Below are 23,409 nucleotides of genomic sequence, written 5' to 3' on the forward strand. Positions count from 1 at the left end.
AAAAGCAGAATATACATTTTCTCAATTGCTCATGGAATATTACCCAGAACAGACCCTATTCTAGGCAATAGCAAACCTCAACATATTTTGGTTTATTTTAATTTTTTTTTGTAGAGATGGAGTCTCAATATATTGCCCAGACTGGTCTTAAACTCCTCCACTAAAGCAATACTCCCACCTCAGCCTCCCAAAATGCTGGTATTATAGGTATGAACCATCACACCTAGCCCAATAAATTTTAAAAGAAATAATACAAAGTATGTTCTCCAACCAGAATGGAATGAAATTAGAAATCATTATTCTGTTGAAAGAAATTGGAGAGATTCACAAGTATATAGAAATTAAACAACACATTCCTAAATAACTAATGCGTCAAAGAAGGAACCAAAAGGGAGATTAGAAAATAATTTGAAATGAATGAAAATGAAGACACAAAAATATCAAAACTTACAGGATGCAACTAAAGTAGTACTTACTAGGGAAGAACTTACTAGTAGAAGGGAAATTTATAGTTGTAAAGGTCTACATTAAAATAATGATCTCAGGCCGGGCGCGGTGGCTCACGCTTGTAATCCCAGCACTTTGGGAGGCTGAGGCGGGCAGATCACGAGGTCAGGAGATCGAGACCACAGTGAAACCCCGTCTCTACTAAAAATACAAAAAAATTAACCGGGCGTGGTGGCGGGCGCCTGTAGTCCCAGCTACTCGGAGAGGCTGAGGCAGGAGAATTGCTTGAACCCGGGAGGTGGAGCTTGCAGTGAGCCAAGATTGCGCCACTGCACTCCAGCCTGGGCCACAGAGCGAGACTCCGTCTCAAAAAAAAAAAAAAAAAAGATCTCAAATCAGTAACCTAACTTTCCACCTTAAGACAATGGTGAGAGAAGAGCAAAATAAGAAAGCCTAAAGGAAGCAGAACAAAGATTAGAATGGAAATTAATGAAATAGAGAATAGAAAAATAGAGAAAATTAGTGAAACCAAATGCTGGCTCTATAAAAAGACCAACAAAATTGAAAACCCTTAGCGACATTGACCAAGAAAATAAGAGAGAAGACTTCAATTACTAGAATCAGATATGAAAGAAGGAGCATTACTACCAACATCAAAGAAATAAAAAAATTATAAAGGAATACTATGAACTATTACATGTCAACAAAATAGATAACTTAGATGATATGGACAAATTTCTAGAAAGATGGAAACTACAAAAACTGACCAAAGAAGAAACAAAATTTGAATAGAGAGAACAAATAGAGATAACCACAACACTACCCACAAAGAAAAGCTCAGGACCAGATGACTCCAGTGGGAAATTCTAACACACATTTAAAGAATAACTAAAATCCCAGCACTTTGGGAGCCCAAGGTGGGCAGATCACTTGAGGTCAGGAGTTTGAGACCAGCCTAGCCAACATGGTGAAACCCTGTCTCTACAAAAAATACAAAAAATCAGCCAGGCATGGTGGCAGGTGCCTGTAATCTCAGCTACTTGGGAGGTTGAGGCAGGAGAATTGCTTGAACCCGGGAGGAGGAGGTTGCAGTGAGCTGAGATCGTGCCACTGCACTCCAGCCTGGGCAACAGAGCGAGACTCCATCTCAAAATAAATAAATAAATAAAAGACATAATAATACCAATTCTTCACAAACTGTTCAAAAAACAGAAAAGAAGAAAACACTTCCCAATTCATTTTATGAGGGTGGTATTACACTGACACCAAAACCAAATGAAGACATCACAAGAAAAGGAAACTACAGATTGATGTTTCTTATGAATGTGGATGCAAAAATCCTCAACAAAATACTAGCAAGGCAAATTCACATCATATGAATTCTACATCATGATGAAGTGGGCTTTTTTTTTTTTTTTTTTTTTTTTTTTTGACAGAGTCTCGCTCTGTTGCCCAGGCTGGAGTACAGTGGCACAATCTTAGCTCACTGCAACCTCCACCTCCCAGGTTCAAGTGATTCTCCTGCCTCAGCCTCCTGAGTAGCTGGGATTACAGGCAGCCACCACCATGCCCAGCTACCTTTTTTGTATCTTTATAGAGATGGGGTTTCACTCTGTTGGCCAGGCTGGTCTCAAACTCCTGACCTCAAGTGATCCACCCACCTCGGCCTCCCAAAGTGCTGAGATTACAGGTGTGAGCCACCGTGCCCAGCCCCGATAAAGTGAGATTTACCACATGAATGCAAGGTTGGCTTAACATCCAAAGATCAATTAACGTAATACACCATATCAATAGTGTAAGAAAAAAAACCACGTGACCATCTCAAATGATGCAGAAAATGCATTTGACAAGATCCCAAGCCCTTGGACCATAAAAGTATTCAACAAACTAGGAATAGAAGGAAGCTTCCTTAACCTGACAAAGGGCATTTATAAAAAACCTACTAACATCAAACTTACTAATGAAAAGCTGGATGCTTTCTTCCTAAGTCAGGAACAGCACAAGGATGTGTACTCTCAGCACTTCTATTCAACATTGTAGGGGAGATTCTAGGTAGGACAATTAGGAAAGAAAAAGAAGCAAAAAGCCATCCAGTTTAGAAAAGAAGTAAAACTATCTCTATTTGAAAGTAACCTGATCTTCCATATGTAAAATTTTAAGGAACTCAGTAAAAAATTACTGAATTCCAAGAGGCAGGGTTCATGGGGGAATCTTGGAGGCTGCCCTCCCCAGTGCCAATTGTTCTCTTTCTTCGTGGCACTGATCACAATGTGTACATATATTGACATGGATTTTTTTATATCAGCATCCCCCTGTTAAACCGTAACACTAATAAATTCAGCAAGGTTGCAGAATACAAGATTAATACACAAAAATTGATTGTATTTCTATACATTTTCAATAAAGAATCCAAAAATGAAATTAAGAAGATTCCATTAACAATAGCATCAAAAAGAATAAAATACTTAGACATAAATTTATCAAAAGAAGTGCAAAACTTATAGCATGAAAACCATGAAACACTGCTGGAAGAAACTAAAGATCTGCCATGGCTTGGATGTGGTTTGTCTCTGCCAAAACTCACGTTGAAATTTAATTGCCAATGTAATGATGTTGGAACCTTTAAGAAGTGGAGTCTAATGAGAGGTGTTTGGGTCATGGGGGGGTCCACTCTCACAGGCCCCTTGGTGCCATTCTTGTGGTAGTGAGTGAGTTCTAGCTCTTGTGAGACTGGATTTGTTCTCATGGGCATTCATGAAAATGTTTGCTAGTATTTTGTTGAGTACTTTTGCATCCACACTCATAAGAAACATCTGATGAGAATGTGAGAGTGGGTTGTTATAAAGCCAGGACAGCCCTCAGGTTTTGCTTCTTCACACGTGCTCGCTTCCCCTTTGACCTTCTGCCATGTTTTCATGCAGCAGGAAAGCCCTCACCAGAAGCCGAGCAGATGCCAGTGCTATGCTTCTCGAACTTCCCAGGCTGCAGAACTGTGAGCTAAATAAACCTCTTTCCTTTATATATTATTCTTTCTCAAGTATTCTGTTACAGCAACACAAAGCAAACAAAGACAATACATAAATAAACAGAAAGAAACATCCCATATCTGTGGATCAGAAGCGTTAAATTTGTTAAGACGGTAGTACTCTCCAAATTGATCTACAGAGGGAAACCCAGTGACTTACAAATTTAGTGGCCTGTAACAACAAACATTTATTATCTCAGTTTCCGTGGGCCGGGAATCCAGGCACAGCTTAGCTGGGCTTCAGTGGCTCAAGGTTCTCACGAGTTGCAGTCATGTTGAGACTTGGCTGGAGCTAACAGATCTGTTCACTCACATGGTGGTTTGCAGGCTGCAGTGTTTCGCAGGCTGTTGGACTGAGGGCCTCCCGGTTCTTTGCCATGCCACATGGGCTTCTCCATAAGTCAACTCACAACATGGCAGCTTACTTCCGCTGGCACAAGTGATCCAAGAGCAAGACCACCCAAACTGGAAGCCACAGTCATTTCTTTTGAGACAGGTTCTGTCTCTGTCACCCAGGTTGGCGTGTGATGGCACAATCATGGCTCACTGCAGCCTCAAACTTCCAGGCTCAAGCCATCCTCCCACCTCAGTCTCCTGAGCAGCTGGAACTGCAGGTACATGCCACCACACCCGGCTAATCTTTTTATTTTTTGTAGAGTCAGGGTCTTCCTATGTTGCCCAAGCTGGTCTTGAATTCCTGGGCTCAATCAATCCTCCTGCCTTGGCCTCCTAAAGTGCTGGGATTACAGGTGTGAGCCACTGTGCCCAGCCAGCTACAGTCTTTTTATAACCCAATCTCAGAGATCACACTCCATCACTTTTGCTTTAGTGTTTGTGATCAGCAAGTCAATGAGTCCTACCCCTACACAAGGGGAAGGTATGAAATAAGGGCTTGAATTCCAGGAGGCAGGGATCATGGGGGATCTTGGAGGCTGTCGTCCACAGCGCCCGTTATTCTCTTTCTTCACAGGACTGATCACAATGTGTACATATACTGACATGGAATTTTTTTTTTTTTTTTGTATCAGCATCTCCCTATTAAACTGTAAGCTCCATGGTGGCAGAGACAATATCTGTTTTGTTCATCATTTTGTGCCCAAATTAGAGCACCGCGCCTGACTCTGCAGGCATTTAACAAATATTAGTTGTGTCAGTTAGTTGGGAATAATAAATATATTTTACTTTTATGTATGTATTTATTTGTTTATTTATTGTTTTGGTGGTTTTGGGTTTTTTTTTTTTGAGACAAGATCTCAAAAGAAAATGTGGAGATCTGTCATTCATTTGGAGGGCAGTGGTGCCACTGTGGCTTACTGTGGCCTCAACTTCCTAGGCTGAAGTGATCCTCCCAGCTCAGCCTCCCACGTAGCTGGGACTACAGGTGCACGCCACCATGGCCGGCTAATTTTTGTTGTTGTATTTTTTATAGAGACAGGGTTTTGCCATGTTGTCTAGGCTGGTCTCAAACTCCTGGGCTCAAGCAATCCACCTGCCTCAGCCTCCCAAAGTGCTGGCATTGCAGGCATGAGCCACCGTGCCTGGCAATCTTTTCCTTTTAGACAGCCTCTCTCTGTTTGTTATTTAGGTTGACAGTTGAACGAATGGATTTATAAGTATTTATTTTTGAATAAACATAGAAAATGTTGACTGGGTGCAGTGGCTCACTCCTGTAATCCCAGCGTTTGGGGCGGCCAAGGCGGGTGGATCATCTGAGGTCAGGAGTTCGAGACCAGCCTGGCCAACATGGCGACATCCTGTCTCTACTAAAAATACAAAAAAAAAAAAAAAAAAAAAAGAAAGAAAAGAAAAAGAAAAAATTAGCTGGATGTGGTGGCACACGCTTGTAATCCCAGCTACTCGGGAGGCTGAGGCATGAGAAATGCTTGAACCTGGGAGGCAAAAGTTGGAGTGAGCCGAGATCATGACACTGCACTCCAGCCTGGGCGACAGTGAGACTCTGTCTCGGAAGGAGGGAAGGGGAGGGAGGGGAGGGGAGGGAAGGGGAGGGAAGGGGAGGGAGGGGAGGGGAGGGAAGGGGAGGGAGGGGAGGGGAGGTGAGGGGAGGGGAGGGGAGGGGAGGGGAGGGGAGGGGAGGGGAGGGAGAAGGAAGGAAGGAAGGAGAGAGAGAGAGAGAGAAAAGGAAAGAAAGAAAAAGAAAGAAAGAGAAAGAAGAAAGAAAGAAAGAAAGAAAGAAAGAGGAAAAGAAAAGAAAAAGAAAAGAAAAGAAAAGAAAAGAAACTGTCTAATAGCACAGGTGAGCAGTGTGGAGTGGTTCTGCTTGAGGAGTGGGCATGGGATGAGAGAGGAGAAAGCCTTTCTACCCTCCTCTTATCCCTCTGCATTATTGGAATCCTTAACAATGAGCAAATGTTATTTTCACAATCAAGATTTTAATAAAACAAATGATCCATAAATAATAAATAAAAATAGAAGACAAATGACAAACGAAAAAATTTACAACAAAAGGTTATTTTCTATAATCTACAAGGAGCCCTTGTACATCAATAAAATAAAGATAAACCCACTGACAGAAAAATGGCCAAGAACCAGAAACTGACAATTCCCAAAAGAAGAAACACAAATGGCCAGTAAGCAGATGATCAATGTTCACCTGGAGGAGCAATCAGAGAAACGCAAGAAAAACACAAGAGGAAGGAGGAGGAAGGGAAGAGGAAGGGGGATGGGAGCGGGAGGAGGAGGAGAAAAAGGAGAAAAAGGATACAAAGAAAGAGAAGTATGAGGATGAGAAAGAGGAGGAGGAGGCCGGGCGCAGTGGTTCAAGCCTGTAATCCCAGCACTTTGGCAGGCTGAGGCAAGTGTATCACTTGAGGTCAGGAGTTTGAGACCATCCTGGCCAACACGGTGAAACCCTGTCTCTACTAAAAATACAAAAATTAGCCGGGCGTGGTGGCAGGCACCTGTAATCCCAGCTACTCAGGAGGCTGAGGCAGGAGAATCACTTGAACCTGGTAGGTGGAGGATGCAGTGAGCCATGATTGTGCCATTGCACTCCAGCCTGGGCAACAGAGTGAGACTCTGTCTCAAAAAAAAAGAAAAAGAGAGAGAGAGAGTGGGAGAGAAAGAAAAGAAAGAAAGGAAGGAAGGAGAGGAGGAGGAGAAGGAAAATGAGAAGAAAGAAGAAGGAGTAGGAGGAAGAAGAAGGAAACAGAAGAAATAATTGTTCACCTACCAGATTGGCAAGAATGAAAATGAATGAGAAAGCTGAGTGTGGGCGGCGTGGATCACCAGGCACCGGCTGTGCAGGTAGCGAGGGAATCTAAGCTCTTCGGTTCACTCTGTGGAGTGGCATTGGCAACAGGGTCAGAGCCCTTTGCCCTCGCTGCTCCCCTTCTTGGAATTTGAGATGAATGGAATCATTGGCCAACATGCCAATGATTTTATAGCACTAGACACCCTGAAAATATGCACATTACAGAATGTATTAAATGCAACTAAATACTATGTAGGTGGTTAAAAATTATATTGCACATGTATATTTACTGATGTGTAAAAATATTCGCCCGGTTTGGCCAGGCACAGTGGCTCACACCTGTAATCCCAGCACTGTGGGAGGCTGAGGTGGGTGGATCACAAGGTCAGGAGTTAGAGACCAGCCTGGCCAAGATGGTGAAACCCTGTCTCTACTAAAAATACAAAAATTAGCTGGGTGTGGTGGCGGGCGCCTATAGTCCCAGCTACTCGGGAGGCTGAGGTAGGAGAATCATTTGAACCCGGGAGGCAGAGGTTGCAGTGAGCTGAGATCACACCACTGCACTCCAGCCTGGGTGACACAGCCAGACTCCGACTCAAAAAAAAAAAAAAAAATGTTCGTCCAGTATTACTAAGTGAATAAAAAGCTATAACTAATGCCAACAATCCCATTTACGTAAGAAAGGAGGATTTTTTTGCCTATAGAGAAAAGACTGTCAAAATTTGCAATAAAATATTAAATTGGTCATCACCAGTGTTGAGATTATGGGAAATTTTCTCTCTTTGCTTATCTGTATTTTGAATTTTTTCTGCAATAAATATGTAGCACTCATATAATAAAAAAGGAAAATACAGGGTTTTTTTTTTTTTATGTTCTATTGTGAGAGTTGGCATTTTCAAGTTCTGTTTTTAAATTTGTCACAAGGTCTGGCTTTCTGGGCTCCAGGCTGGAGTATGTGGCGGGTTTCCTGCTCGGGGAGTTGTGTTTTTCCAGGTTGCCTGAGAGGCATTGGGAGTTTGGAACAAACAGGAGCTGCCCGTTTCTCACGGAGCCCTGACCCAGGGCAGCCCACTGGGCCTGGGCCACCGCACGGCCCTGCAGGCTGAGGCCCCGGCCAGGCCTCACGCCCACCCTACACTGAGCAGAGCACCCGGGCCTGTGCATTGCGTTCTACCCGTATCTACAGGAGCACTGTCATTTGAGCCTTGTTGTTCTTGCCATTTGTATCCGTCCCCTGCAAGTTTTCTTCTCCCTGTGGCTCACTCCGAGGAGCAGGCCTGTGACTGAGGCCCGGCCAGTCCGAGCCTTCCACTCCCTCGCTGCGGTGATTGGCCATGGGTGGACACGTGACCCAAGTCAGCCCAGCAAGGCGCAGTCCCAGGAATTTACTCTCCTGGGGTTGCTGGGAGAAGAGAGCCTTGGCCTTCCCCAGTGCCTGTGGAGAGCCAGGCAAAGAGGAAAGTCCACTGATGCTTGCCCCTGCCACAGCCAGGCTGAGGCCAGCTACCCTGGGCTGTTCATTCCCATACGCCAATAGTTTCCCATTTTTGCTCAACTACTCTAAGCTGTGTTTCTGTCACTTACAATTGAAAGAGGCCTAACGGATTCCGTGAGCTAGGAACCAGGTGCAGCGGGAGGCCAGAGATCCAGGGGGTGATGGGGCAGGCCAATTTTAACCTTGTAGAGTCCTGAGCCCTGTAAGCCTCAGGTGTGCTCCTTGTGACTCACCTTGTCTCTGATCTTGCCTGTGACCTTGCCTGTGATCTGTCTGTGATCTGCCTGTGATCTTGCCTGTGATCTGCCTGTGATCTTGCCTGTGATCTGTCTGTGATCTGCCTGTGATCTGCCTGTGATCTGCCTGTGATCTGTCTGTAATCTGCCTGTGATCTTGCCTGTGATCTGCCTGTGATCTTGCCTGTGATCTGTCTGTGATCTTGCCTGTGATCTGTCTGTGATCTGCCTGTGATCTTGCCTGTGATCTGCCTGTGATCTGCCTGTGATCTTGCCTGTGATCTGTCTGTGATCTGTCTGTGATCTTGCCTGTGATCTGCCTGTGATCTTGCCTGTGATCTGTCTGTGATCTGTCTGTGATCTTGCCTGTGATCTGTCTGTGATCTTGCCTGTGATCTTGCCTGTGATCTGTCTGTGATCTGCCTGTGAACTGCCTGTGATCTGTCTGTGATCTGCCTGTGATCTTGCCTGTGATCTGTCTGTGATCTGTCTGTGATCTTGCCTGTGATCTGCCTGTGATCTTGCCTGTGATCTGCCTATGATCTTGCCTGTGATCTGCCTGTGATCTGTCTGTGATCTGCTTGTGATCTGCCTGTGACCTTATCTGTGATCTTGCTGTGATCTGCCTGTGATCTTGCCTCTGATCTGCTTGTCATCTTGCCTGTGATCTGCCTGTGATCTTGCCTCTGTTCTGCCTGTGACCTTGTCTGTGGTCTGCCTGTGATCTGCCTGTGACCTTGCCTGTGATCTTGCCTGTGACCTTGTCTGTGATCTGCCTGTGAACTTGCCTGTGACCTTGCCTGTGATCTGCCTGTGACCTTGTCTACAATCTGCCTGTGACCTTGCCTGTGACCTTGTCTGTGATCTGCCTGTGACCTGGCCTGTGACCTTGTCTGCAATCTGCCTGTGACCTTGCCTGTGACCTTGTCTGTGATCTGCCTGTGACCTTGCCTGTGATCTTGCCTGTGATCTAACTGTTACCTTGTCTGTGATCTGCCTGTGAACTTGCCTGTGACCTTGCCTGTGATCTGCCTGTGACCTTGTCTGCGAACTGCCTGTGACCTTGCCTGTGACCTTGTCTGTGATCTTGTCTGTGATCTGCCTGTGACCTTGTCTGTGATCTTGCCTCTGATCTGCCTGTGATCTTGCCTCTGATCTGCCTGTGACCTTGTCTGTGGTGACCTTGCCTGTGACCTTGCCTGTGATCTACCTGGGACCTTGCCTGTGACCTTGCCTGTGATCTACCTGGGACCTTGCCTGTGACCTTGCCTGTGATCTACCTGGGACCTTGCCTGTGATCTACCTGGGACCTTGCCTGTGATCTTGCCTCTGATCTGCCTGTGATCTTGCCTCTGATCTGCCTGTGACCTTGCCTGTGATCTACCTGGGACCTTGCCTGTGATCTTGCCTCTGATCTGCCTGTGACCTTGCCTGTGACCTTGTCTGTGATCTACCTGGGACCTTGCCTGTGATCTTGCCTCTGATCTGCCTGTGATCTTGCCTCTGATCTGCCTGTGACCTTGCCTGTGACCTTGTCTGTGGTGACCTTGCCTGTGATCTGCCTGTGATCTTGCCTCTGATCTGCCTGTGACCTTGCCTGTGACCTTGTCTGTGGTGACCTTGCCTGTGATCTGCCTGTGATCTTGTCTGTGATCTGCCTGTGATCTGCCTGTGATCTTGCCTGTGACCTTGCCTGTGATCTGCCTGGGACCTTGCCTGTGACCTTGTCTGTGGTGACCTTGCCTGTGATCTGCCTGTGATCTTGCCTGTGATCTTGTCTGTGGTGACCTTGCCTGTGATCTGCCTGTGATCTTGCCTGTGATCTGCCTGTGATCTTGTCTGTGATCTGCCTGTGATCTGCCTGTGATCTGCCTGGGACCTTGCCTGTGACCTTGCCTGTGATCTGTCTGTGATCTGCCTGTGACCTTGCCTGTGATCTTGCCTCTGATCTGCCTGTGACCTTGCCTGTGACCTTGTCTGTGGTGACCTTGCCTGTGATCTGCCTGTGATCTTGTCTGTGATCTGCCTGTGATCTTGCCTGTGATCTTGTCTGTGATCTGCCTGTGATCTTGCCTGTGGTCTTGTCTGTGATCTGTCTGTGATCTGCCTGTGATCTTGCCTGTGACCTTGCCTGTGATCTGCGTGGGACCTTGCCTGTGACCTTGCCTGTGATCTGCCTGGGACCTTGCCTGTGACCTTGCCTGTGGTCTCCCTACCAGGCCCGCCCAGCAAGCCAGCCCTCTGGGTCCTTCTATCCACAGAATCTCTGAAGATTTTGGGAACTCTCCCACACAAGCCCTGTTACTGGCAGAATACCAAAACGTTGAACTCGCATTCCCCAAAGTGCTTGGCTTCAGATCCCAAACTTCCTAATGTCTCCCACTGTAGCCTACATTTTGTGTAAATTTTGCATTCTCAACCATTATGCTTTAACATGTAAAGAATGTTTTCTCAGCCTGGTGTGGAGGCACACGCATGTAGTCCTACCTATTCAGGAGGCTGAGGCAGGAGGATTGCTTGATGCCAGGGGTTCGAAGTTGTAGTGAGTCATGATCGTATCTGTGAATAGTCACCGCACCCCAGCCTGGGCAACATAGCAAGACCCTGGTCTCAAAAAAAAAAGTTTTCTCCAAGAAACCTTTGAATAACATACACCATTTATCCTGTGGCTTTTGGAAACCAGCCCTGCAAGGATTTTTCCCCATCCTGTGGGTTGTCTTCTCACTCTTTTCATAGTGTTCTTTGATGAACAAAAGTTTTTAATGTTGATGAAGGCCAGTTTATATTTTCTTTTGTTTCTCATGCTTTCAGTGTTATTTCTAAAAAACCATTGTCAAATTCAAGGTTATTAAGATTTAACCCCATGTTTTCTCTTTCTTCTTGTTCTGTTTTTTTTGAAACAGAGTCTCTCCCTGTCAACCGGGCTGGAGTGCAGTGGCACAATCTTGGCTCACTGCAACCTTCACCTCCCAGGTTCAAGCAAGTGATTCTCCTGCCTCAGCCACCTGAGTAGCTGGGACTATGGGTGTGTGCCACCACACCCGGCTAATTTTTTTTGTATTTTTTTGGTAGAGATGGGGTTTCACCATGTTGGCCATATTGGTCTCAAACTCCTGGCATCAAGTGGTCTGCCCACCTCAGCCTCCCAAAGTGCTGGGATTACAGGCGTGAGCCACTGTACCAAGCCCCCCAAGTTTTCTTCTAAGAGTTGGATAGTGTTAGCTCTTTGATCCATTTTTAGTTGATTTTTGTATATGGTGTGAGGTAAGAATCCAAATTGTTCTTTTTTTTTTTTTTTGAGACAGAGTCTCGCTCTGTCACCCGGGCTGGAGTGCATTGGCATGATCTCAGCTCACGACAACCTCTGCCTCCTGGATTCAAGTGATTCTCTTGCCTCAGCCTCCTGAGTAGCTGGGATTACAGGTGCATGCCACCACACCTGGCTGATTTTTGTATTTTTGGCAGAGATGAGGTTTCACCATGTTGACCAAGCTGGTCTCGACCTCCTGACCTCAAGTGATCCATCCGCCTTGGCCTCCCAAAGTGCGAGATTACAGGCATGAGCCACTGTGCCTGGCCAAAGTCCAACTTGTTCTTTTGTGTGTAGATATTCAGTTGTCCGAGCCGAACAGACCCCTGGGGTAGGCATCTCCCAGGTCCCCTGAGAACCTTGGGGGAGGACCTGCTCACACCGTTCTGGAAGGGACAGATCCACTAAACACCAGACCCAGTTCATGGATGGTTTGTGTCTAGGAGGGTGGGAAGGGGCTGACTGGGAGAAAGGGATATCATGGGCAGAGGCTGGGCAGAAAGAGGAAGCAAGAGGGGAAGAAACTGGGGAGGGTGGGAGAGAACTGCAAATGCGGGGACCAGGGTAGGCAGGCTGGCTGGGAGGGGAGGGATCCGCCACTGGCCGAAGGGGAAGGGCCAGCTCCGTGAAGAGCCTTGAGGCTGGGTTTGGGGTGAGGCTGAGACGAGCCAGGAGGAAGCCTGGAGCCCCTCATCACCCCTACCTTGGATGGTCCTGGGGGACACTGTCCCTCAGAGGGCCATGGGGCTTATGGCTAACGGTTCTCAGGCCCTGGCCCCATGCCTCAGCTCAAAACAAAAAAAAGTTAGCATTTCCAGGCAACATAGTGTAGGGGTCAAGTTCATGAATTCAGGAATCCAACTCTCAATCAGTGTTCAAGTCCTGGATCTATTGCAAACAAGTGTGGGCTCTTGGGCAAGCTGCTTCACCTCTCTGAGCCTCTGAGCCCCCGGACAGTCAAAGGAGGAACACCTCAGAGGGGGATAAAGTGGGTTCAGTCATGCAACACACTCAGATTGGAGCTATTTTTAGCACGTGCTGCATGCCAGGTGTCGGTGAGCAGCGCGTGCCTGGGAAAATCTGGAAGCAGGTACCCGAGATACTGAATGACACTTATTTTCTCACTCTTTCCACGTTAGATTGTTCCCAATGGGGGTGTATCCCTTTGAGAGTAGAGAACCCAGTGACGGTTGGGATCTGTGACTCGCTGTTTTAACCCAGGTCTGCTCCTGGCCCAGGACAGGAGACCAAGGGCAAAGGCCACACTATTGGTTTGACCTGAGTGTGACCAGGCTGTGTTTGGCCCAGAGCCGGCTCTGGCAGGAAATGTTCGCTGCCAGAGTCCCAGACCCTTTGTGTCTGGGGCTGCTGGGGCAGGGGCTGCGGAGCTGCCTCTTTGGGAAGAGCTGAGGCAGGCCCTTCAAGGTTGTGGGCTTTTAGAATCGCGTGTGGGATGCAACCCATTTCACAGCCCTATCATCATCTCAGAGGGAAAGTGACTTGCTCAGGGTTTCACACGTTTCTGAGGATGGAACCCCAGGCTAGCCCGGCTCCCTGCACCCCCTTGCAGAAAGCTGAGGCCTTGGTCCAGGAGGGACCACGGGAGACTGAGATGCCTGGTGTCAGTGTCTGCCCTGGCTGGAAAGTCACATCCGCTGTTGGCCACAGGCGTGGGCTCTGCAGCACCTCCTTGGGGGGAAGCTGGCATTGTGTTCGTGGTGGCCGGTTATGGAAAAATCACAGAGAGCCGAGTAAACAGAGAACCAGGGGCCGCCACCATGGGAACCGCTGGGTGGAGGTGGCAGTGGAAGCTGGGGTAGGGAGGCCGTGGCTTGACCCAGGCTCACCTGGGAGCCAAGAATTTGCTAACACAGAGCCAGGGGGCCCGATGGGGCCCTGAGGGGGTCTGAAGCCCAGGGAGTTCCCCAAAGCCACCCAGCAAGTCAGGGCCAGGGCCCAGGGCTGCACCCACACTCCCCGGCTATAGACCCTCTGCTCCCTGCTCTCCCAGTCAGACAGGCTGTCAGAGAAACAGCAAGAATTTCTTTCTGAACTATCATTTTGGGGAGGTTTTGGGGACAGTCCTCATCCCTCACCTTCCAGACTCTGACCTTGACTGAGGTGCAAAGCAAGGACCCATCAATATCCAAGTGAAGGTAGAGGTAGTTCCAATTTTTCCTCTGTGCTATTTAGTGAAAGCCCTTCATAGTCCCCAGGAAGGTGTTTGCTCCTGGAAGACGTTGGCACACAGTGCATGAGTGCATGGGAGGGATGAGCACATGGGAGGGATGAGTGCGTGGGAGGGATGAGCGCGTGGGAGGGATGAGCACATGGGAGGTGTTAGCACTTGGGAGGGATGAGCACATGGAAGGAATGAGCACATGGGAGGGATGAGCACATGGGAGGGATGAGCCCATGGGAAGTGTTAGCACTTGGGAGGGATGAGCACAAGGGAGCGATGAGCACATGGGAGGGATGAGCACATGGGAGGTGTTAGCACTTGGGAGGGATGAGCACATGGAAGGAATGAGCACATGGGAGGGATGAGCGCATGGGAGGGATGAGCCCATGGGAAGTGTTAGCACTTGGGAGGGATGAGCACCTGGGAGGGATGAGCACATGGGAGGGATGAGCACAAGGGAGGGATGAACACATGGGAGGGATGAGCGCATGGGAGGTGTTTGCACTTGGGAGGGATGTGTGCATGGAAGGGATGAGCGCATGGGAGGTGTTAGCACTTGGGAGGGATGAGTGCATGGAAGGGATGAGCACATGGGCAGGATGAGCGCATGGAATGGATGGGCGCATGGGAGGGATGAGCACATGGGAGGGATGAGCACATGGGAGGGATGAGCACATGGAAGGGATGAGCGCATGGGAGGGATGAGCCCACGGGAGGGATGAGCCCACGGGAGGGATGAGTGCATGGGAGGGATGAGCGCATGGGAGGGATGAGCGCATGGGAGGGATGAGCGCATGGGAGGTGTTAGCACTTGGGGGGGATGTGTGCATGGAAGGGATGAGCGCATGGGAGGGATGAGCACATGGGAGGGATGAGCACACGGGAGGGATGAGCACATGGGAGGGATGAGTGCATGGGAGGGATGAGCGCATGGGAGGGATGAGCGCATGGGAGGGATGAGCACATGGGAGGGATGAGCACATGGAAGGGATGAGCGCATGGGAGGGATGAGCCCACGGGAGGGATGAGCCCACGGGAGGGATGAGTGCATGGGAGGGATGAGCGCATGGGAGGGATGAGCGCATGGGAAGGATGAGCGCATGGGAGGGATGAGCACATGGGAGGTGTTAGCCCTTGGGGGGGATGAGCACATGGAAGGGATGAGCGCATGGGAGGGATGAGCACATGGGAGGTGTTAGCACTTGGGAGGGATGTGTGCATGGAAGGGATGAGCGCATGGGAGGGATGAGCGCATGGAAGGGATGAGCGCATGGGAGGGATGAGCACATGGGAGGGATGAGCACATGGGAGGGATGAGCGCATGGGAGGGATGAGCACACGGGAGGGATGAGCACATGGGAGGTTTTAGCACTTGGGAGGGATGAGTGCATGGAAGGGATGAGCACATGGGAGGGATGAGCACATGGGAGGGATGAGTGCATGGAAGGGATGAGCACATGGAAGGGATGAGCACATGGGAGGGATGAGCACATGGGAGGGATGAGTGCATGGGAGGGATGAGCGCATGGGAGGTGTTAGCACTTGGGAGGGATGAGCGCATGGAAGGGATGAGCACATGGGAGGGATGAGCGCATGGGAGGGATGAGTGCATGGGAGGGATGAGTGCATGGGCGGGATGAGCACATGGGCGGGATGAGCACATGGGAGGGATGAGCGCATGGAAGGGATGAACACATGGGAGGGATAAGCACATGGAAGGGATGAGTACTTGGGAGCTGTTAGCACATGGGAGGGATCAGAATCAGAGAAGATTCAGTAGATAAAGCTTATGACACACAGCCACTACTCCCTTACTAAGGACCTGTGATGAAGGACACCTTTATTTAAATGGATGATGATTCACTTTGAGAAAAGTGTAAACAGAGCGGCCAGACAAGGTGGCTCACGCCTGTAATCCCAGCACTTTGGGAAGCCAAGGTGGGTGGATCACCTGAGGTCAGGAGTTCGAGACCAGCCTGGCCAACATGGCAACACCCCATCTCTACTAAAAATACAAAAATTATCCAGGCATCATGGCGCAAGCCTGTAATCCCAGCTACTCAGGGGGCTGAGGCAGGAGAATCGCTTGAACCCAGGAGGTGGAGGTGGCAGTGAGCTGAGATCGCACCACTCCACTCCAGCCTGGGCGACAGAGCCAGAATCCATCTCAAATAAATAAATAAATAAATAAATAAATAAATAAATAAATAATAAATAAATAAATAAGTGTGGATTGGCTCACGATGCTTCCCCGAGTGAGAAGTAGCCACATCCCTTTGGAAGTGGTTGGACCCAGGAGCCGTCTCAGGGCTTGGGGATGAGGTCAGTTTGCTTACAGGAAGCTGCTACTTCCTGTTTCTAAGAATACAGATCAAATGGCATTTCCCTTAAGAATCTCCCAGCCCCTCAGGAGGGACTTGTCTGCTGAGACCATGGGCCCTCTCCCAGGCCCTTCGTCGTCCGAGAGGCTGAGTCTCTGGGCTGCTGTGCACTCAGCACACACCCTAGGCCCTAAGCCGCCTCCCATAGCCGCCACAGCTGTGGATGCTACTTGGCGCTTGGGGCTGGCCTGGGACCAGGCACTCGGTGGCTCCTTCGCCCGTCTCTGGAGTTCACTGCAGCTCATACAGAGCTGGGTTCCACTTGGTACCCCCAGAAGGAGGTCCCTGACCCAGCATGCTCCCTGCCAGCAGCTGTGGCCATCTGCGCTCCTGCCTGCTCAGCACCCCTTCTTCCAATGTCTGCGTCTTGACTGTCTTTTGGGGAGCCCTCCTCCTCCCACCTCCTGCACTGACTTCAGACCACATGACTCCATGTAACCAACTGGAGCATTGCAGGGATTGGTCCAGAAATGGGCACAGAACCCATATCCTGTGAGAGCCCATTAGGAGGCTCAAATCAAAGGATTTTTTTGTTTGTTTGTTTGTTTTTGAGACGGAGCTTCACTCTTCAGGCTGGACTGCAATGACGTGATCTCGGCTCACTGCAACCTGCGCCTCCCCAGTTCAAGCAATTCTCCTGCCTCAGCCTCCCAAGTTGCTGGGATTACAGGCATGCACCACCACGCCTGGCTAATTTTGTATTTGTAGTAGAGATGCGGTTTCACCATGTTGGCCAGGATGGTCTCAAACTCCTGACCTCAGGTGATCCGCCCGCCTCAGCCTCCCAAAGTGCGGGGATTATAGGCATGAGCCACTGTGCCCGGCCTCAAATCAAATGCTTTTGATTAAACCACTGGCAAAGAGAATCTCCTGGTGGGGGGGGGGCACTCAAGTGGGATGTTGGGTGTAGCCACTGGCAGCCATGTTACCATCATGGGGAGAGGATGCTCCTGAAAACAGAGCCACCACAGAGGAGATAGATTTCAGCTCACTGCAGCCTCAACCTCCGGGGCTCAAGTGATCCTTCCACCCTTGCCTCCCGAGTAGCTGGGACTACAGGCGTGCACCACCATGCCTGGCTAATTTTTGTCTTTTTTGTAGAGATGGAGTCTTGCTATGTTGCCCAAGCTGGTCTTGAACTCCTGGGCTCAAGCAATCCTCCTGCCTCAGCCTCCCAAAGTGCTGGGATTACAGGCAGGAACCACTGCACCCAGCTGAGAGGTGAATTCTTAAAGATGTCACTTGTGAGCCCTTGATCCTGCCATTCCTGAGGCCATGCATCCCCTACTGAGCCGATGATTTTCCCCCTGTGCTTCAGCCCATTTGAATCAGGCTTCTGCCCCTTGCAATGGAAAGAGACCCGACTCGTCCACCACATCAAGCTCAGCCTCTGCTGGACCTGAAGGGGCTTCTTTTTCTCTGGCAGATCCCAGGAGTGTGGTCAGCTTCCTGCTGGCCTCCCCGACTCACCCCTCACATAGGCCTTCAGTAAACACAAAGGGCTGAGGGTGAACCAGGAGAGCTGCTGGTGGCCTGTGGGTGAAGGCTGGGTGGAGGCATGGAGGCTGGAAGCAGGGGAGGGGCTGTGGCCCCAGGGGTCCTGGTGGTCCCGGCAGCCCTTGAGGAGGCCACAGGTGCAGCCGGCGGGGGTTTCGGAGGCCCTAGAGTGAGTGGACTCAAAGGGCTGGTGAGACCCTCCTTGTCCAGCCCCAGCTATATTAATAGGGTCACCAAGGCCAGAGAGGGCAAGGAATGGCCAGGGCTCCGCAGCTGGAAAGGCAGACTCTGTCTACTCAGGAGGCTCCGTGTGTGGCCGTCTGGGCCAGAGCAGCTCCCTGATTCTCTGGGGAAGGTTTCCTCTGGGCAAAAGGGTCCCCCTAAAACAGTGTGAACCACCACAGGCCTCTCGCGAGCCGCCGCGCCCGGCCTGTCCATTTCTTTTATGGAGAGGGAGATCCTTTCCCATCCGAGCTGCAGCCCACGGCCGGAGCATCTGGGGTCTGGGTTACTCCTCCGCTGTGGGCGCTGGTTGAACTGGTGCCAGGTCCCGGTGTCACCGTAGGTGAACGAGAGTGTGGCCACCGCAGCAGTACCCCTGACCCACGTGGTCCCTATGCTGTGGCTTTTCCCTGGGTGTTTACTGTAGAAAATGTCATCGCACAAGTGTGTGCCGTTTTCACTCGCCCTCGCTGGCCTCCTTCCTGAAGCACTCCCTGTCTCTTCAATGCTGTCTTCTCCTCTCTCCTTCTCCCCGCGTGTCACCTTGGGAAGCCCCTCGGCCTCCCCGGGCCTCATCTCCCACCTGCACAAGGTGGCGGTTGGAGGAGGTGACTCAGAGGCCCTTTCCAGGTCAAACACTCTGGGGTCTACCCTTGTGTCATTCACAGGGTGAGGGGCAGAGCCACACTGTCTTTCCTGACAGCTCTCCAGGGTGATGGATTGGGCGATTCCTCTGTCTGTCTTGTGAGATGTCTGATGCATTGCACACTGGCTCCATTAGCACCTCACAGACAGGGCGAGACAGCTCAAGGCCCTCCCATTCCCCGTCCGCACTCTCAGGTACCTTTCACTGCATGAGGGCAGCCCTACATCACTGGCGCTTAGGACGCCTGGAGCGATGCGTTTTTCACCAACAGGCCCTGTGCTCAGTGCTGACCGCCTGGGCCCATGAAGCCACACAACACCAGGGTAGGTGGAGTCCGGCTTTATTCCTGTTGCTCAGATAGGCAAATGGAGGGCGGGGCCTGTGCTCCTAACTTCTGCCTCTACACAGCTCTACCTCCTTGAAAAAAACAAAACAAAACAAAACACAAGTATGGAATATTTGCAACCCAGGAAGCTAAAAAAAGGTTTATGAGCAGAGACCTCAAATGTGTTCCTCTTGGTGGGTTCCATCCTTGACTGTAAGTTCTGCTCCTGCCCCATCTCCACTGACTTTTTTTTTTTTTAACAACAGGTTCTTGCTCTGTCGCCCAGGCTGGAGTGCAGTGGCGCGATCTTGGCTCCCTGCAACCTCTGCCTCCCAGGTTCAAGCAATTCTCCTGCCTCAGACTCTGGAGTAGCTGGGATTACAGGCACCCACTACCACACCAGGCTAATTTTTGTATTTTTTAGTACAGACGGGGTTTCACCATGTTGGCCAGGTGGGTCTTGAACTCCTGACCTCAGGTGATCCGCCTGCCTTGGCCTCCAAAAGTGCTGGGATTCCAGGTGTGAGCCACGGCGCCTGACCTCCGCTGACATTTCATAAGAATGCTGCCAGCTCCTGAGACGTCCTCTCTCTCACAAGCCTGTGTTAACTCTGGGCTAGAACATTGAATGAAGTCACAGGAGGGTTCCTTGTAGCAAACTGTGTTCGTTCATAAATGAAGACTAATTAATCGCTGAGGCTGTAAGTGAGCTGTGTTTCTCCCTTTTCCTTTCTTTGTTCTCAGTGAGAAACCTCTGGCATGGGATCGGCCAGTTCTCCTTCAGCTGCTCCATCCAGCTGGGGTAATGAGCACCTCTGGCAATTCTGATTCAAACACGACACCAAGCTGTGTTCCTTCCACCATTCCAGAGTCACAGCATGAGGCCCGGGAATGCGCAGAATTACCCTTGAAACCTCCAGGAAGAGGTAGGGGCACGATGCCGGCACTTGTCAGTTGCACCAGCCTCGCTGGGCCTGGCAGGTTTTGGTTTCCCCAGTGGATCCTCCGCCCAAAGCTGTCTCTACCCTCTGAGGTCCTGAGGGATGAAGGGACAGCAGAACCATGGCTCCATCACACCCACCCACAGAGTGAGATGGCAGGTGGAGTCACCCACACCTCAGACTCTTCCCTCCTTGCTTCCTCTCTACCTACTGAGCATAGAGATAAAGGCGACTACGCTGAGACCTCTCTGAGATGCCACAGCTGGCATTTAGTTAGCATTTCCCATGTGCCAAGCGTGGTGCTGAGGGCCTACCGCACTCCGGTGCATACAGCTGGAAGGAGCAGACCACCCAGAATCCAATCGCTTTGAATAATAAAGGCTTTTTTCAATGTTTTTTTTTTTTTTTTTGAGATGGAGTTTCACTCTGTCACCTGGGCTGGAGTGCAGTGGCGCAATCTCAGCTCACTGCAACCTCCGCCTCCCGGGTTCAAGTGATTCTCCTGCCTCTGCCTCCTGAGTAGCTGGCATTACAGGTGCCCACCACTGCACCCAGCTAATTTTTTGTATTTTAGTAGAGATGGGGTTTCACCATGTTGGCCAGGCTGGTCTCGAACTCCTGACCTCATGATTCACCTGCCTCATCTTCCCAAAGTGCTGGGATGACAGGCATAAGCCACTGCGCCCAGCCAATAAAGGCTTTTAAGATCATCTCTCAGCCGGGCACAGGAGCTTGTGCCTGTAATCACAGCACTTTGGGAGGCTGAGGCAGGAGGACTGCTAGAGGCCAGGAGGTGTAGGTTGCAGTAAGCCAAGATTGTGCCACTGTACTGCAGCCTGGGAGACAGAATGAGCTCCTGTATCAAAATTAAAAAAATAAATAAAAATAAAATAAATAAATGAATAAACATAATCTCGCAGAACAAGAAGTCTGGAAGTCAGTAATCTCGGGCTATTCTGCAGCTCCGCAAAGCCCCCATCTTCCTGCTCTGCCATCCTCATTGTGAGGGTTTTACATCCTCAAGCTGGAGGCCTCTTGGGCACAAAACAGCTGCTGCAATTCCAGCATCATAAGCTCATCACAGGCAGGGAGTAGGGAAAGCAAAGGCTTCCTCCTCTGTATTTTATTCAGGAAGCCCAGCAGACTTCCTCTTATAACTCATTGGCCAGAGGTGGGTCACATGACCACCCTCAGCTGCCAGGGATGCTGGGAAAGCCAGTATCCAGCAAAGAGAAGGGCATTGCTGTCAGTGGCTTAGCCCACTCATGATTCATGCACCAGGCCTGGCACTTTTGCTACCTGGAGCAAATTCAGGCTTCCATTAGCAAAAGGGCTGTCATCTCTGTTGGGCAGCCAGCTACCACTGCCATGTATCTTCTCAAACTCACAAAGCCCACTGAGGTGGGGCCTATTATTTTTTCCATTTTACAGATGATGAAACTGAGACTCACAGATACTTTGTAGCTTGCCCAAGATCACACAGCTCATAACCGGCAAGGATCTCATCCCAGATCTGTCCCCATAGAGAGTGCTCTTAGCTACCTACCACACATGCCTAGGTACCTGCTGCCTATATACCACCCCAGACTGTGAACTTCTTGAGGGAAGAGAAGTTCTTCCCTCTCTTCATCTTCATCATTATCTTCGTATTTGCACTTCAGCAGTGCCTTGCAATTGACAGAAGCCCTGCTGAATTGATTTAAACACAAAACCATTTGGTTTTGATGCTCACTGTTTTGTAATATGCTTTAAAACCAAGAGTTTAAACTTGCCAACACTGCCTTTAAAAATACGCCTCTTTTCTTTTGTATTGTTTTCCACTTACCCATGCTGGGTTCCTGAAGTCCTGGGCATAATTCCAATGTAAATATCACCAATGATGGAAATTTGGGGAAGGAGAGGAGGGTGAAAGACCAATTGAGGCCCTGGAGTGTGTCAGTTCCTCATTAACAGTGGAGCCATGGAAAATTCTTTGTTCCCGCCTGTTGGCTTCTTGCCTCCAGGATCTGGGTGGGTATTGCCTTTGGCTAGCTTCCTGCTCAGGTCACAGACAGTCTAATCAGAGCGGGAGTGTCCTGGGGAACAGAGGCCCAAAACAGGCTGCTTCCCTGGAAGTGGATGCAAGAAAAAGGTGGGCACTGTGAGAATCAGTAGCCCAGTGGGCCCATGCTGGCCACTCTATGTCCACTTCTTTTTTTTTATTGGAGACAGAGTCTTGCTCTGTCACTAGGCTGGAGTACAGTGGCATGATCTCATCTCACTGCAACCTCTGCCTCCTGGGTTCAAGCGATTCTCCTACCTCAGCCTCCCGAGTAGCTGGGATTACAGGCATGCGCCACCACCATGACTGGCTAATATTTGTTGTATTTTTTAGTAGAGACGAGGTTTCACCATGTTGGCCAGGCTGGTCTCGAACTCCTGCCCTCAGGTGATCTGCCCGCCTCGGCCTCCCAAAGTGCTGGGATTACAGGTGTGAGCCACAGTACCCGGCCCCTATGTCTGCCGTCTCAGGTGGCACTCATAATGACCCTGTAGGACTGGGACCACCGTGCTTCCCACTTCACAGTGAGAAAACAGGTTCAGAGAGGTGGAACGCTCCTCTAAAGTCACGCGGTAGAGCTAAGACTGAAGCCAATGGACTTCTCAGGTGGAGTCCTTAACCTAGCCGAGGGTGACTGGCAGGTACCTCGGGGACCTTGGAGAGGGTACCGAGGGCATGTTGGGGGCCAAAGAGGCTCCAGGCCCATCCTCAGGACTGTCTAACTCAGCGCTCGGAAGCAGGGGCTTTGAGTCAGAACTTGCACTGCCTGGCGACCAGGGACAAAAACTCCAGCACTCTTTCTGTCCAGCACAGAGGTTACGAGCCTGGGCTCTGGGGCCACATAACCTGCAGGAAATCTCCACTGTCCCATATACTGGTCGTGTGGCCCTTGTTTCATTGGGTATAATGGCACCACTCTGAGGCTGCTTCTGAGGATGAAGCAATGCACTTAGCCCCGTGCCTCCATCAGCCAGGATGCAGTTCGTGTGAACCACGGTTACTTGACATCCTCACAGTGGAGAGGGCTGCAAAGGCCGAGGGCAGACCCCCTCCTGGTCTCATCCTTCCCTCCGCCTCAGCAGCTGCCTTTGGAAGTGCTGCTTTTGGGGTGGGCTGACCCAGGAGGGCCTGGGCTGATTTGGGTATGCAAATGAGGGGATGTGGGTCCAGGGAATTAAAGACACGCGGACGCCAACTTGCAAATTTGAACATTTTCCTGGAGTCTGGTTTTTGGAAGCCAGGGGACGGAGCCTAACTGAAGCTCCCTCCCACCCTGCACCCCCACTGTGTCCAGACGGTAGCTCGAGGCCCAGCAACTCCCAGCACCCAACAGCCACTCTGGGAATGACCACGCTCACCTGCCCTGCAGATCCCCTGGGTCCACTGGGCCTGCGCTGAGTGTGCCGTAAGTTATGGCTTCAGGGAGGCAGCACAGAGAGATAGAGGGCAT

General features: G+C 50.1%; 1 protein-coding gene across 1 annotated transcript; it reads right to left on the reverse strand.

Annotated features, from left to right (window-relative positions):
* Positions 1–17,384: 17,384 nt before the first annotated feature.
* On the reverse strand, positions 17,385–23,409 carry LOC129470281 (uncharacterized). Its single transcript, XM_055257943.2, has 2 exons — positions 23,318–23,409; positions 17,385–19,069 (listed from the first exon to the last, which is right to left on the reverse strand). Exon 2 carries the CDS (start codon positions 18,766–18,768, stop codon positions 18,001–18,003), a length of 768 nt encoding a protein of 255 aa, XP_055113918.1. The 5' UTR covers positions 18,769–19,069; positions 23,318–23,409; the 3' UTR covers positions 17,385–18,000.

The sequence above is a fragment of the Symphalangus syndactylus genome, chromosome 20 (assembly GCF_028878055.3).
Source record: "Symphalangus syndactylus isolate Jambi chromosome 20, NHGRI_mSymSyn1-v2.1_pri, whole genome shotgun sequence".
Lineage (NCBI taxonomy): Eukaryota > Metazoa > Chordata > Mammalia > Primates > Hylobatidae > Symphalangus > Symphalangus syndactylus.

What these genes read in the sequence shown, in the direction of transcription:
- LOC129470281 (XM_055257943.2), bottom strand. Translation starts at nt 18,768, where the DNA reads ATGCATCAGACATCTCACAAGACAGACAGAGGAATCGCCCAATCCATC.